At 43.2% G+C, this 14,993-nt stretch overlaps 1 protein-coding gene across 2 annotated transcripts in view; it reads right to left on the minus strand.

Annotated features, from left to right (window-relative positions):
- Positions 1-9,446: 9,446 nt before the first annotated feature.
- The window catches only part of LOC117082385 (glutamate dehydrogenase 1, mitochondrial), a 38,699-nt gene continuing 33,152 nt past the window's right edge, over positions 9,447-14,993 (minus strand). The window contains exons 11-13 of one of the 2 annotated variants that reach the window (XM_033209053.1): positions 14,501-14,592; positions 12,198-12,260; positions 9,447-10,756 (exon numbers count right to left, since the gene is read on the minus strand). In XM_033209053.1, coding sequence (XP_033064944.1) covers positions 10,637-10,756; positions 12,198-12,260; positions 14,501-14,592 — 275 coding nt within the window. In that variant the 3' untranslated portion in view covers positions 9,447-10,636. The remainder of the gene's footprint in view (positions 10,757-12,197; positions 12,261-14,500; positions 14,593-14,993) is intronic. The other variant, XM_033209054.1, reaches the window with a different exon arrangement.

Genomic DNA, 14,993 nt, shown 5'->3' on the forward strand with positions numbered 1-14,993 from the left:
GATGGCTTAGTTAGGGCTCAGAGGCGGCATACACCTGTAATCCCAGCTACTCGGGAGACTGAGACAGGAGAATTGCTTGAACATGGGAGGCAGAGGTTGCAGTGAGCCAAGATTGCACCACTACACCCCAGCCTGGGCGACACAGCAAGACTATGTCTGAAAAAACAAACAAAAAACAAACAAACCAGTGCATAAGTGTTCATTTTTCTCCACAACCTCACCAGCATCTGTTATTTTTTTGTTCACCTGTTATTTTTCATAATAGCCATTCTGACTGGTGTGAGATGGCATCTCATTGTGGTTTTGATTTGCATTTCTCTAATGATCAATGATGTTGACACTTTACTTATATGCTCGTTGGCCACATGTATGTTGTATTAGGGTTCACTAGAGGGACAGAACTAATAGGATATATGTATATATGAAAGGGAGGTTTTAGGAGAATTGACTCACGCGATCACAAGGTGAAGTCCCACAATAGGCTGTCTGCAAGCTGAGGAGCAAGGAAGGCAGTGGAGAATCAGTCCGAGTCCCAAAACCTCAAAAGTAGGAAAGCTCACAGCACAGCCTTCTGTCTGCACTAGCTAAAAGGCCCAAGAGACGCTGGCATAACACTGGTGTAAGTCCAAGAGTCCAAAAGCTGAATAACTTGGAGTCTGATGTTCAAAGGCAGGAAGCATCTAGTATGGGAGAAACATGAAAGCTGGAAGACTCAGCAAGTCAAGTCCTTCCACCTTCTTCTGCCTGCTTTATTCTTGCCACGCTGGCAGCTATTTAGATGGTGCCCACCCAGATTGAGGGTGGGTCTGCCTCTCCCAGTCCACTGACTCAAATGTTAATCTCCTTTGGCAGCATTCTCACAGACACACCCAGGAAAAATACTTTGCATCCTTCAATCCAATTAAGTTGACCCTGCATATTAACATCACATATGTCTTCTTTTGAAAAATGTTCATGTCCTTTGTTTACTTTTTAATGGGATTATTTTTTTTCTTCTAAATTTGCATACATTCCTTATAGATGCTAGATATTAGACTTTTGTTAAATGGATACTTTGCAAAATTTTTCTCATGTTCTGTTGTTGTCTGTTTATTCTGTTGATAGTTTATTTCAATGTGCAGAAACTCTTAGTTTAATTAGATCTCATTTGTCAATTTTTGCTTTTGTTGCAATTGCTTTTGGTGTCTTTGTCATAAAATCTTGGCCTGTTTCTATGTCCAGAGTGGTATTGCTTAGGATGTCTTCCAGGGTTTGTTTGTTTGTTTTTAGAGACAGAGTTTTTTTCTGTTGCCCAGGCTGGAGTGCAGTGGCGTGATCTGGGCTCACTGCAACCTCTGCCTCCTGGGTTCAAGTGATTCTCTTTCCCCAGCCTCCTGAGTAGCTGGGATTACAGGCGCCCACCACCATGCCTGGCTAATTTTTTTGTATTTTTAGTAGAGATGGGGTTTCACCATGTTGACCAGGCTGGTCTTGAACTCCTGACCTCAGGTGATCCACCTGCCTGAGCCTCCCAAAGTGCTGGGAATACAAGCATGAGCCACCGTTCCCAGCCATCTTCCTGAGTTTTCACATTTAAGTCTTCAATCCATCCCTTTTTCTTTCTTTCTTTCTCTCTCTCCTTCCTTCCTTCCTTCCTTCCTTCCTTCCTTCCTTCCTTCCTCCCTCCCTCCCTCCCTCCCTGCCTCCCTCTCTCTCTCTCTTTCTTTCTTTCTCTCTCTCTCTTTCTTTTCTTTACTTTCTTTTTCTTTTCTTTTCTTTTCTTTTTTTTTTCCTGTTGTTGTTGTTGTTGTGATGGAGTCTCACTCTGTCACCCAGGCTGGAGAGTGGTGGCTCAGTCTCGACTCACTGCCAACTCTGCCTCCTAGGTTCAATTGTTTCTCTGGCCTAAGCCTCCCGAGTAGCTGGGACTACAGGTGTGCACAACCATGCCTAGCTAATTTTTGTATTTTTAGTAGAGACTGGGGTTTCACGAAACATGTTTCCCAGGCTGGTCTTGAACTCCTAATTTCAGGTGATCTGCCTGCTTGGGCTTCCCAAAGTGCTGGGATTACAGGCATGAGCCACCGCATCAGGCCAAGACTTTAATACATCTTGAGTTAATTTTTGTGTACGGTGAAAAAAAGGGTTTGGCTTCAATCTCCTGCATATGGCTAGCCAGTTATCCCAGCACCATTTATTGAATAGGGAGTTCTTTCTCCATTGCTTGTTTTTGTCAGCTTTACAAAGATCAGATAGTTGTAGGTATGTGGGCTTATTTCTGGACTCTCTATTCTGTTCCATTGGTGTCTGTTTTTGTACCAGTATCATACTGTTTTAGGTACTGGAGTCCTATAGTATAGTTTGAAGTAGGGTAGCATAATATCTCCAGGTTTGTTGTTTTTGCTTAGGATTGCCTTTTCTATTCAAGCTCTTCTTTTTGTTCCATGTGAATTTTAAGATAATTTTCTTCTAGTTCTGTGAAGTATGTCATTGGTAGTTTAATAGGAATAGCATCAAAGTTATAGTTACTTTGGGCAGTATGACCATTTTAACAATATTGATTCTTCCTATCCTTGAGCATGTGAGCATGGATTTTTTTTCCATTTGTTTGTGTCATCTCTGATTTCTTTTTCTTTCTTTTTTTTTTTTTTTTTTGGAGACAGCATCTCGCTCTGTCACCCAGGCTGGAGTGCAGTAGTGTGATCTCGGCTCACTGCAGGCTCTGCCTCCTGGGTTCACGCCATTCTCCTGCCTCAGCCTCCGAGTAGCTGGGACTACAGGCACCCGCCACTACGCCCAGCTAATTTTTTGTATTTTTAGTGGAGATGGGGTTTCACTGTGTTAGCCAGGATGGTCTAGATCTCCTGACCTCATGATCCGCCTACCTTGGCCTCCCAAAGTGCTGGGATTACAGGCATGAGCCACCACGCCTGGCCTGTCATCTATGATTTCTTTGAGCAGTGTTTTGTAGCTCTCACTGTAGAGATCTTTAACTTCCCTGGTTAACAGTATTCCTAGGTATTTTATTCTTTTTGTGGCAGTTGTGAATGGGATTGCATTCTTGATTTGGCTCTTGACTTCACTGTTGTTGGTGTATAGGAAAGTTAGTGATTTTTGTACATTGATTTTGTATCCTGAGCCTGCTAAATGTATCAGTCTAAAGAGCTTTTGGGCCAAATCTGGGTGCTCCTGTTTTGGGTGCATAAATATTAATATTTAGAATAGTTAAGTTTTCTTGTTCAATTGAACACTTTACCATTATGTAATGCCCTTCTTTGTGTTTTTTGATCTTTGTTGGTTTGTAAAGTTTGTTTTGTCTGAAATTCGCATTGCAACCCCTGATTTTTTTCCATTTTCCATTTGCTTGGTAGATTTTTCTCCATCCATTTGTTTTGATCCTATGAGTGTCATTATGTGTGAGATGAGTCTCTTGAAGACAGCATACTAATGAGTCTTAATTCTTTATCCAGATTGCCATGGTGTGCCTTTTAATTGGGGCATTTAGCCATTTACATTCAAGGTTAGTATAGATATATGTGAATTTGATCTTGTCATCATGATGTTAGCTGGTAATTACGCAGTCTTGTTTGTGTGGTTGCTTTATAGTATCACGGGTCTGCATACTTCAGTATGTTTTTGCAGTGGCTGGTATGGTCTTTCCCTTTCATATTTAGTGCTTCCTTCAGGAGCTTTTGTAAGGCAGATCTTGTTACAACAAATTCTCTCACCATTTGCTTGTCTGAAAAGGATCTTATTCCTCATTCACTTATGGAGCTTAATTTGGCTGGATATGAAATTCTTGGTTGGAATTTCTTTTTATTAAGAATGTTGAAGATAGGCTGCCAATCTCTCCTGGCTTGTAGAGGTTCTACTGAGAGGTCCACTGTCAGCCCGATGGGGTTCCTTTTGTAAGTGACCTGACCTTTCTCTCTAGCTGCCTTTAACATTTCTTTGTTTTCATTTTGACCTTGGAGAATCTAATGAGTATGCATCTTGGGGATGATCTTCTTGTGAAGTATCTCACTAGGGTTCTCTGCATTTCCTGAACTTGAATGTCAGTCTCTCTAGCTAGGTCAGGGAAGTTCTCATAAATGATATCCTGGGATATATTTCCCAAGTTGCTCATACTCTCTCCATCTCTTTCAGGGACACCAATGAGTCATAGATCTGGTCTCTTTACATAATTCTTTATTTCTCAGAGGTTTTGTTCCTTCTTTTTTATTTTTTCTCTTCATTGTTGTTTGCCTGTCTTCTTTCAAAAAGCCAGTCTTCAACCCCTGAGAAACTTTCTTCCACTTGGTCTATTCTGCTATTAATGAAATTCTTGTGTTTTTAGCTCTATCAAGTTGGTTACACTGTTTTCTGTACTGGCTATTTTGTCTGTTGGCTCCTGCATTGTTTTATCATGATTCTTAACTTCCTTAGATTGGTTTTCAACATACTTCTGCATCTTGATGATCTTCATTCCTATCCATATTCTGAATTCTATTTCTGTCATTTCAGCCATCTCAGCCTGGTTCAAACCCCTTGCTGGAGAGGTGATGTGGCCATTTGGAGGAAAGAAGTCGCTCTGGTGTTTTGGGTTGTGAGAGTTCTTGCACTGGTTCTTTTTTATTTTTGCAGGGTTATGTTCCTTCAATCTTTGAAGTTGCTGACCTTTGGATGGGTTTTTTTCCTTTTATCCTATTTGATGACCTTGAGGGTTTCACTGTGTATAAGGTGGATTCAGTCAACTGGCTTCATTTCTGGAAGATTTTAGAGGGCCAGCACTCAGCTCCCAACTCCTGGACTACGTGTGTAGTCCTGGAGGACTTGTATCAAGCCCCAACTTTGTTCTGTCTCCTCGAGGTTAAGAATCCACTGGACTGGGTGAGCCAAGATGCTCTCAGATGGCTGGTCACTACACTCTAATGGGTGGTGTCAGCCAAAGCATTTAGTAGTACAGAGACAGTGGAATCCATCCTCGTTTGCATGTGCCAGCAGCAGTGGCAGCAGCAGCATGGCTGCCGTAGGGTGCTAGTGGGTGCTGGCGTGCCTGCCTCTGTGCCAGCATTTACCACAGCCACAAAGGGAACACAGCTTGCATGGTGGGGGCCCCTGCTGGTGACTGTGCCTGTGGTTGCACCAGTAGTGGTGTTGACATGGGAGCAGGGTGCTGGGGAGGGTCAGCATTGGGGAGAGTCTGCTGTTCTTTGTGCCTAGTTTCACTTGGGGCAGTGCTGGCAAATGGGTAGGGCACTGGCAGGGGCAGGGTTGGGACTGGCTGGCTCTGTGCCCACCACGGCTCTTACTATTGGTGGTCAGAGGGGAGAGTGGAGCAGACTGTGCTCCTGCTGCAGCAGTTTCAGGGCAGGGTGTACACATACACACAGACTGGGAGGACAAGATAAGCAAAACCTGCTCATGTGTGCATGTGCTGGCAAAGTCATATGAGGTGTTTCCATGGGCCCGGGGGAAGATGCAATGTGGAAGGAGTGTGCGGGCTGGTGTGTGGCCCTGGGGGCTGCTCCGGGGGAGCCCTTTGCATTTCAGGCATGGTCCACCAGCACTGGAGCCATGATGTGGGCCCCTAGGGTGCTCAAGGCTTCCCTGCAATCAGGCATGGCCAGGCTGGGCCCTGAGAGAAGCCAGCCAACCAAGGAGTGCTCAGGTAGGAGCAGCCCTGCCTGATGAGTAAGACTGCCCTGCAAAGTTCAGGCCCAACGGTTCCCCTAGGTCGAAACTCTCCTATGGGAGCAAGTTGAGTTTAGGGGTGTGGCTGTCCCTGGCTGTGCTCCACTACAGCTGCTCCCACACCAAACACTCTGGGTTCATCAGCTGGCTGCTGCCCTGGCTGCTTCTCCAAGCCTATCTCCCTTGCAACTCCATTGTACGTGATGGTCAAAGGATCTCCTGCCAGGATTCCAGAGGCTGGACGTAAGAAGCATTGCTCCTTACCAGTTCGACTCACCCTTTCCCTCAGTCACTGGGGGCCAGGAATGAGTTCTGGGGTGCAGTAGCCCCATGCAGGCCTCCCAGCTTCCTCCCCCTTTAGCCTAGCTTCTGTGTCTTCCCTCCATCCACTCTCAGTGCCTTCCCTCTGAAGATCCGTTAGGACTGCACCAGTCAAATCAGTCTCTCAGTGGCAGCTGTTGCACCTGGCTGCATCTAGTTGGCCATCTTAACATATATATTTCCATAACTGATTTTCGTGTGTTGATTTTGTACCCTGCAATTTTGCTGAATTAAAATTAGCTCTAATAGGTTTATTTATTTGTTTGGTTTTTTTTGAGATAGAGTCTGGCTCTGTTAACCAGGCTGGAGTACAGTGGTGCAATCTTTGGCTCACTATAACCTCCACCTCCTGGCTCAAGTGATCTTCCTACCTCAGCCTTCTGAGTATTTGGGACTACAGGCGTGAGCCACCACACCTTGCTAGTTTTTGTACTTTTTGTAGAGATGGGGTTTTGCCATGTTGCCCAGGCTGGTCTTGAACTCCTGGGCTCAAGCAACCTGCCTGCGTTAACATCCCAGAGTGTTGGGATTATAGATGTGAGCCACCATGTCTGGCTAGTAGGTTCATGTATGTGTATGTGTGTGTGTGTGTATTCTATGGAATTTTCTAAATATAGAATCCTGTCATCTGACAAGTTCCACTTGTTCCTTTCCAATTTAGATGCTTTTATATATTTTTCTTGTTTAATTTTCTTGTCTAGGACTTCCAGTACAATATTGACTAGCAGTGATGAAAGAATCTTTGTTTCGTTCCTGTACTTAAGTGGAACACTTTCCATTTTTCACCAATGAATATGTTGGCTATGGATTTTTTCATAAATGCTCTTTATTATTTATGAGAAGTTCCTTCTATTCCTAGCTGTATGTTTTTGTTATGAAAGGGTGTTGAATTTTGTCAACTACTTTCTCTGCATCTATTGAGATGATAATATGTTTTCCCCCTTCGTTTCACTATGTGGTGCATTACATGGATTGATCTCTTAGGCTGAACTCCTCTTGCATTCCTGGGATTAGTCCCACCTGGTCATGGTGTGTATCACTTTCAGTGAGCTGCTGGTTTTGGTTTGCTAGTATTTCATCAGTATTTTTGTGTCTATATTCATAAAGGATATTGTATGGGTGTGTGTAGTTTTGCTTTTTCTTTTTTCCTTTTTTTTTTTTTGAGACGGGTTTAGCTCTTGTTGCCTAGGCTGGAGTGCAATGGTGTAGTCTTGGCTCCCTGCAACCTCCGCCTTCCAGGTTTAAGTGATTCCCCTGCCTCAGCCTCCTGAGTAGCTGGGATTACAGCCACCTGCCACCAGGCCTGGCTAATTTTTTTATGTTTAGTAGAGACGGGGGGGGGGGGGGGGGGGGGGGGGTGTCACCATGTTGGCCAGGCTGGTCTCGAACTCCTGAACTCGTGATCAGCCCACCTCGGCCTCCCAAAGTGCTGAGATTACAGGTGTGAGCCACCGTGCCCGGCCTGCTATTTCTTAAAAAAAAATCTTTATAGGCCAGGCACAGTGGCTCACACCTGTAATCCTAGCACTTTGGGAAGCCAAGGTGGGCGGATTGCTTGAGACTGGGAGTTCAAGACTGGCCTGGGCAACATGGCAAGACCTTGTCTCTCCAAAAATACAGAAATTAGCTGTGCTTGGTGGTGGTATGTGCCTATAGTCCCAGCTACTTGGGAGGCTGAAGGGGGAGGATTACTTGAGCCTAGGAGTTAGAGGCTGCACTTAGCCATGAGCCGTGAGATCACACCAGTGCACTCCAGCCTGGACATCTGAGCGAGACCGTCCCAAAAGAAAGAAAAAAAAAAAAGACAGGGATATATCTGCGTGACTATGGATTAGGCAATAGTTTCTTACATACAACCTAAAGCACACCAACCAAGAAAAATAAATCATGCTTTCTCAAGATTAAAAAGGAGACTGTCAAGAAAACACAAAGACAACTAACTGAGAGGGAATATTTGCAAATTATATACATGATAAAGGTCAATTATCTAGAAGATATATATTTCAAAAATTCGTTTAGAGATAGCGTCTTCCTATGTTGCCTAGGCTAGTGTTGAACTTCTGGGCTCAAGTGATCCTCCTGCCTCAGCCTTCTGAGAAACTGGGACCATAGGCTTATACCACCACAACTGGATGTGGAATATGTAAAGAACACTTACCACTCAATAATACAGACAAAACCCAATTTAAAAATGAGCAAAGGCTTTAAATAGAATAAAAATGAGACACTGAAGACTGCTGAAAGTGGTTGCCTCTGGGCAGTGGAAAATGGTGAGGCAGGTGGTGTCTGGATTGGAGGGGACGAGCTATTGTGAATAAACCTTGTATCACTATTTGGCTCTCTGGATCACAGTTCACAACAAGGGACGAATTTGCTCCACAGGGGACATTTGGCAATCTGAATATATTTGTCATTGTTATAACTGAGGGGTCTTCCTGACATCTAATGTGTAGAGGCCAGAGATATTACTAAACATCCTACAAGGCAGACAGAGCCTAAAAGGCAGACATAGCCTAAAATGTCAATAGTGCTGAGGTGAAAAACTGTCTAAAGTATGTTTGAGGCTGGGTGCGGTGGCTCATGCCTTTAATACCAACACTTTGGGAGACTGAGGCAAGTGGATCACCAGAGGTCAGGAGTTTGAGAGCAGACTGGCCAACATGGTGAAACCCCATCTCTACTAATACAAAAATTTGCTGGGCATGGTGGCGCATGCCTGTAATCCCAGCTACTCCAGAGGCAGAGGCAGGAGAATCGTTTGAACCTGGAAGGAGGAGGTTGCAGTAAGCCAACATTGCACCCCCACACTGCAGCCTGGGTGACAGACTGAGATTTCATCTCAGAATAAGTAAATAAATGAAGTATGTTTGATAAAAATACAAACGGAAGTCAATAAAAGTTATTTGTTAAAAATATTTAAAAAATCATAAAAATAGTATTTTGTACAATATCTACAGACATAGTTTTCTGCATGTGCCATGCTTTGACTATCTTAACAAACAGCAGGGCTGGGAAAGCCTGTCAGCGATGTTCAGTGAATACGGAATTTACTTGCTTGTGAGTTAACATGCCAGGCTAACAGCTATTGACATTATTCAATAAAATACAAAAGAATTCGAGAATAAAGACTATGTTCTCAGGGATCATCTCTATAGTTCGTTACTAGGGAAGTTTCTCAGAACAAAACAAAAACAAACAAACAAAGAAAACAACAACAAAAAAACTAACAAAAAAAATCAAAGAATTCAAGAATAAAATCTGGGCAGCTCACAATAAAGTGGAAGGAAATATTATACGGGTGGTCGCTATAAACATTTCAGAAATCCAATTGCAGTATTATAACTTATGAAAAGAGAAACTACCACATGTAAAAACACAGAGAAGAAACGTAAGTTTTGGAAAACGTAGACTTTTAATAACTGCTTTTATCACCAGGTTAAGCCATGCAGTTACAAAGTAGTTAGAAACTTCTGAAAGGATGTTATAGTTAAAAAAAAAAAAAAAAAAAAAAGGCTGATTCTTACACATATTATTATATCTAGCACTTCATGGGGACACTACTGCTCAAAAGGCCCTGGCCAAATAACTCCCAAACGAAACACTCAGCCCAAGGTTGTTTTCAGCCCACTGTTAGTGACGCTGGGTGCAGAATGGAAAGCCTCTAAAAGGAGAGGACACAAAGTCAGGTGAGTAGGGGCCATTGGCAATGCTCAGCGCCAGCCAGACTCCAAACAGGGAGCCCAAGTGGTTTTTTTCTGTGACACTCTACTTGAATTACTGTTTTATTAGTCCACCATAGATCTTCCAAAGAGAACAATTAGTAACATGATAAAAAGGTTACTGCATTCTTTGGACTATGTGTCAATTACAGTTAGCAAATTCTGACAGTTTTAACAAAAATAGCCTCCACCATTTTGCAGGTATGAAGAAAACTTAATTATCTACAAGGGTTTTAATGTTTGCTGGACAATAATACATGACTGATAAGCTATAAATGATACTGTTTTATGATAGTAGTTTTTTTCATTTATTATTTTTATAGGCATTCACTGTTTGAGTCAAGGTTAGGCCTGTTAAGTGATTAAAGACAATTTTATTACAGCAGCATATATGTATTTTATTCTAAAAGAATAGAATTCATAAACAGAAACAGCTTTTATATTTGTTTGAACCTGCAAAATTGAGTTATTTTGCTGATATAAAATACTAAGAACTCACTTGAGGACCATGCCACCTTCTGAAAAGGCCACACACCTACTTCTTAAATGTGTTAAAGTTACAGCGTGTCCCAGACTCGTCCAGAGCAAAATAAGCAAGCAACTGACTGCTCTTGACTGTCTCTTCCCCAGCAATAGCACTGATTGTGTTGGGAAAAGCCACAGAGCAAGGCTGCACAGCCAGATGGAGACTTTTTATTTAAAGGCAAAATACCAAAATGGCTCTCTGGTGTAGGTGATTTCTACTTTCACACTCAGCTTGTACATGTTCCCCTAACCTTAATTTCTTTCTCCTTCAGGGGCTGATTTGGATTGACTTGTTGAGAATGGTATCCATTATTACTGAGTCAGGAGAGAAAGGGATTTCTGTGGTTACATGTAAACTTGTGATAGGTCTGCAGAAGTTACAGGTGAAGAGGGTAGTGAGGAAGTCAGCCACGATCCATCTATGTGAAGGTCACACCAGCTTCATTGTACACTTTGAAGACTTTCTCAATGGCATTGACATAGGCAGCTGTTCTCAGGTCCAATCCCAGGTTATACTTCATGGCTGTGCGCATAATTTGCTGAAAAGAAAGAGAAAATGCAGTGAAGATGATCCTGACTCAAGGGACCAGGCCATAAACACACAAGGCCCAGACAGGCCTGGTCCAAGTTACCTTCTCAGTGTTTCAAGGCAGGACTTGGGCAGCCAAAGACAAACCACTGTAGCAGCAGAACCTCTAGACAGCAAGGCCTGGTTCTCTGGACTTAACAATGGGGTGGCTGGGTGCAGTGGCTCACGCCTGTAATCCCAGCACTTTGGGAGGCCGAGGTGGGCAGACCACTTGAAGTCAGGAGTTCAAGACCAGACTCACCAACATGGTGAAACCACATCTCTACTAAAAATACAAAAATTAGGCTGGGGTGCGGTGCCTCACACCTGTAATCCCAGCGCGTCAGGAGGCCAAGGCGGGTGGATCACTTGAGGTCAGGAGTTTGAGACCACCCTGACCAACATGGTGAAACCCCATCTCTACTAAAAATACGGGCGCAGGGGTGGGCACCTGTAATCCCAGCTACTTGGGAGACCAAGGAAGGAGAATTGCTTGAACCCAGGAGGCGGTGGTTGCAGTGAGCAGAGATCGCACCACTGCACTCCCGGTGGGAGACAGAGCGAGACTCCATGTCAAAAAACAAAACAAAAACAAAAACTAGTTGGGCGTTGTGGCTCACACCCGTAATCCCAGCTACTCGGGAGGCTGACAGACAAGAATTGCTTGAACTCAGGAGGCGGAGGGTACAGTGAGCTGAAATTGCGCTACTGCACTCTAGCCTGAGCAACAGGGCGAGACTCCATCTCAAAAACCCAAAAAAAGAAGGGAGTGATGAAAATGTTCTAGAATTATAAAGTGGTGATGGCTCGAATATACAGTAAAGGATGCCGAATTTTATACTTTGAAAGGATGAATTTATAGGACATAAACCCTATCTCAATAAAAAATTAACAAGAAAAACAACAGCACTAAGAAGCATCACCTTCTTCATCAATATCTGCCTATGCTATTTCATCATAAATCCAAGCAGACAGAATCTGAACCCAAGAAGAAATTAGGAAAACGGGACTCACACTGTGGTTGAGGCCTTAAAGTAGGGATCAAGCAGTCAAAACAACTTGTGCTTATACCAAATTCTACAGTAAGGTAGCTTCCTGTAGCTATAACATAGTGGCGCACTGAGCTACAACCCAATTTGGCTAACTACTTGATATTGGGCTAGCTGCCAACGTCATTACCTCCTAAATCAGCCTTATTATTTCTTTCCAAAGCCTCATAAACGTATTTGAAGACTCTAAAAAAACTGCTCATCATCTGAGACTCAAAAAGCATGTGTTTTGCTACACACAAATGAGGACCATTGAACAGATTGCTATTTTCTATCAGCACACACAGTCTGGTGGCTGAGATAACACGGTTGAGCTGTACTTCATGTGACTAGCAGGAAGGCAAACAGCATCTGCACACATACCCTGGCAGATCGTTCCATTGTGTACGCCAAGCCAGAATGCACGATGTCTTTCTCAGACGCACCCTATTAGGGAAAAAGAACACACATTTAACAAAACCACAAAGACCTGCTTTGTGTCCCTGTATAAGATGACAAAGGATTCTTAAGTCCAGACAGAATTTTTTGTCTTTCAGCAAAGATATGTCATTTCTGTACAGTATCAAAGATACAGTATCTTGATACTCAAGTAACAATTTATTTTTATTATATTTGACAGCAAACAAATACTCATGAAATAAGATTACGGTACAACAATGAAGACAGTTTTTGGACTTAAGAGACATGGGGGCATGGAGTGAGATGAGCACCCTCCACTCACGGAGATGCAGATGCTCTGAGCAATGTGTTACGCTGTTCGTGCCACGGTGTGTTCACCTCGGCTCCCCAGAGAACAGGGACACGACACCACCCAGAACACAGAAAGGAATCTGATGAAACCCCAAAGCGGCTTTGGGGTAGAATTCTGCCTGTGTATCCAGTACTGCCAGCAACTTTTAAAGCTGTATGGATCTTAGCAGCTTCTTCATTTTACTGAACAGGAAACTAAGGAACAGAGAAGCTGGTCAACGTTACAGATGGCTATTTTTAGAGTTAGGATATGATCCAGGGACTTCACCATCAAGTCAGCTTCTCTCTTTCCTAATTTGTTTCTTGAAATGCTTTTTAAAAAATTAAGGATAATTAACTCACTACCACTCTTAAGGTAACCCAGCTACCAGGAGCTGGGCAGATGTGGAAGCTCCCAGGCTGCCTCAGTTTTATCTGTGAACAGATAGCAGGTCATGAGCTGGAGTGCAGGGCAGCAAGAAGAGGAGAAAATACGATGTAATCGCTCAGGAGATGGGCAGAATGAATGCAACACAGAAAAGCAGTATGACTGCTGGGCAGCTCTGAGCACGTACTTCAGGTTAGTGGTTAGGATGTGAACTGCCAGCAGGCCTCCTACAGGGTAGAGGCATGGAAGAGACTGCTGGGATTTAATCAGCGCTTAGGTGTTAACAAGGGCGTATGATGAAGGAAACAAGACCGGGGAGTGACTGTAATGATGGAGCATGGAATTTAAGTTAGATAAGGAGGGAAGTGAGGGTGCTGGGGGATGAGGGACAGTGGAAACATGGCAGGGTCATGATGTGGGTCCTGATAGAGCCAAACAGGGACAGGGGGGAAATAAGAGAGAGAGGTGGAGAACACTCTCTTTTTTTTAACTGACAAGGCATATGCTGGGCAGTGGGGTGACCAAAGAGAGTGGTGAACAGCCCTCTGACAGCAGCAGTAGCAGCACAAGCCCTTCCAATGCACTACTAGCCACTTGGGATGGATGTTATATACGAAACAGTGGCACACAGGAGGCTTTCAGAGAGAGCCACAGAACTGCAGTGACACTTAAGCAGGTATGGGATCTGGGTATTCCAGATAGAAGGACCAGAACAAAGACATCACATTAGGAAAAAGGAAGGTTTACTGAGGGGAACAGTTAGTACCTAGAATGGCTAAAGCATTCTTTCTTTCTTTTAAACAAAACCTTTAACTTTTTCCCGTGTTGCAATATAGTCTCAGAACCATTTTCTATCACTGAATATTTCTTAAGAAGATATATGATAACTTAGTCATTGTAATATATTCTTAGACTATGACTGAATATTTCCTAGGATGTATTATAAGATATATTATAACTCAGTCATTTCCCTGCCCTTAAACTTTAAATAAAACCAAATTTAAAAACTGTCTACACTGTTTCTTTTTTTTCTTTTGAGATGGAGTTTCGCTGTTGTTGCCCAGGCTGGAGTGCAGTGGCACGATCTTGGCTCACTGCAACCTCTGCCTACCAGGTTCAAGCAATTCTCCTGCCTCAGCCTCCCAAGTAGCTGGGACTACAAGCACGCCACCATGGCCGGCTAATTTTTTGTATTTTTAGTAGAGACGGAGTTTCGCCATGTTGGCCAGGCTGGTCTTGAACTCCTGACCTCAGGTGATCCACCTGCCTGAGCCTCCCAAAGTGCTGGGATTAGAGGCGTGAGCCACCGCGCCCGGCCTACACATAGTTTCAGTAACATCACCGTGCATGGAGTGGTTCCTCCTCTTTTGAATTATTTTCTTAGGATAAATTCCCAGAGGGGAGATTATCATAGCACCAAAGGGCAGGAACACATTAATAACTTCACATTTTCCAAAGAGCTGCACTGATCTGCACTGTCACTAGAATAAAGGTACAACTGTTTCACCACATACATGGTGTGGTACAACTGTGGGGTGAGCACACTCACCGATATCCTGTCTTGGAACTCTGCCGTGGGTACAATGGGAATAGTTCCACCATGCTTTCCAAATTTTCTTTCTAAACTCTCTTGAACAGACACTATAGAAAAAACAAAAAAACAAGAGATCAAGATATTGCTAAAAGAAAAAAAAAAAAAAAGTAGAATCAAAAGTAGTCCCAAACTATAACTGTAACCCAAAAACTTATACAGAGTTTTAAAGACATAAAAGGGTCAATCATTTAAAACTCAGTCAAGAAGGAATAAAACACATCGCCAATTTCCTACATAAATGTGGATTTAGGTCACTGCTGTGTTTCCATAACACCCATTACCAGGGTTTTTCCTTGGCTCTATTAAAAAGAAAATGCTGGGGGAAAAAGAAAAGGAAACAGACAGAACACTTCACCCAGATTCTCACAGTGGGCTGAGTAGAGAAGCTCAGCAGGAGGTCTTGGTCTCATTTCAGCTTGATGAGAAATTCTACTCTTAACTGTGGAGC

The sequence above is a fragment of the Trachypithecus francoisi genome, unplaced genomic scaffold (assembly GCF_009764315.1).
Source record: "Trachypithecus francoisi isolate TF-2019V2 unplaced genomic scaffold, Tfra_2.0 Lachesis_group9, whole genome shotgun sequence".
NCBI classification, from domain to species: Eukaryota; Metazoa; Chordata; class Mammalia; order Primates; family Cercopithecidae; genus Trachypithecus; species Trachypithecus francoisi.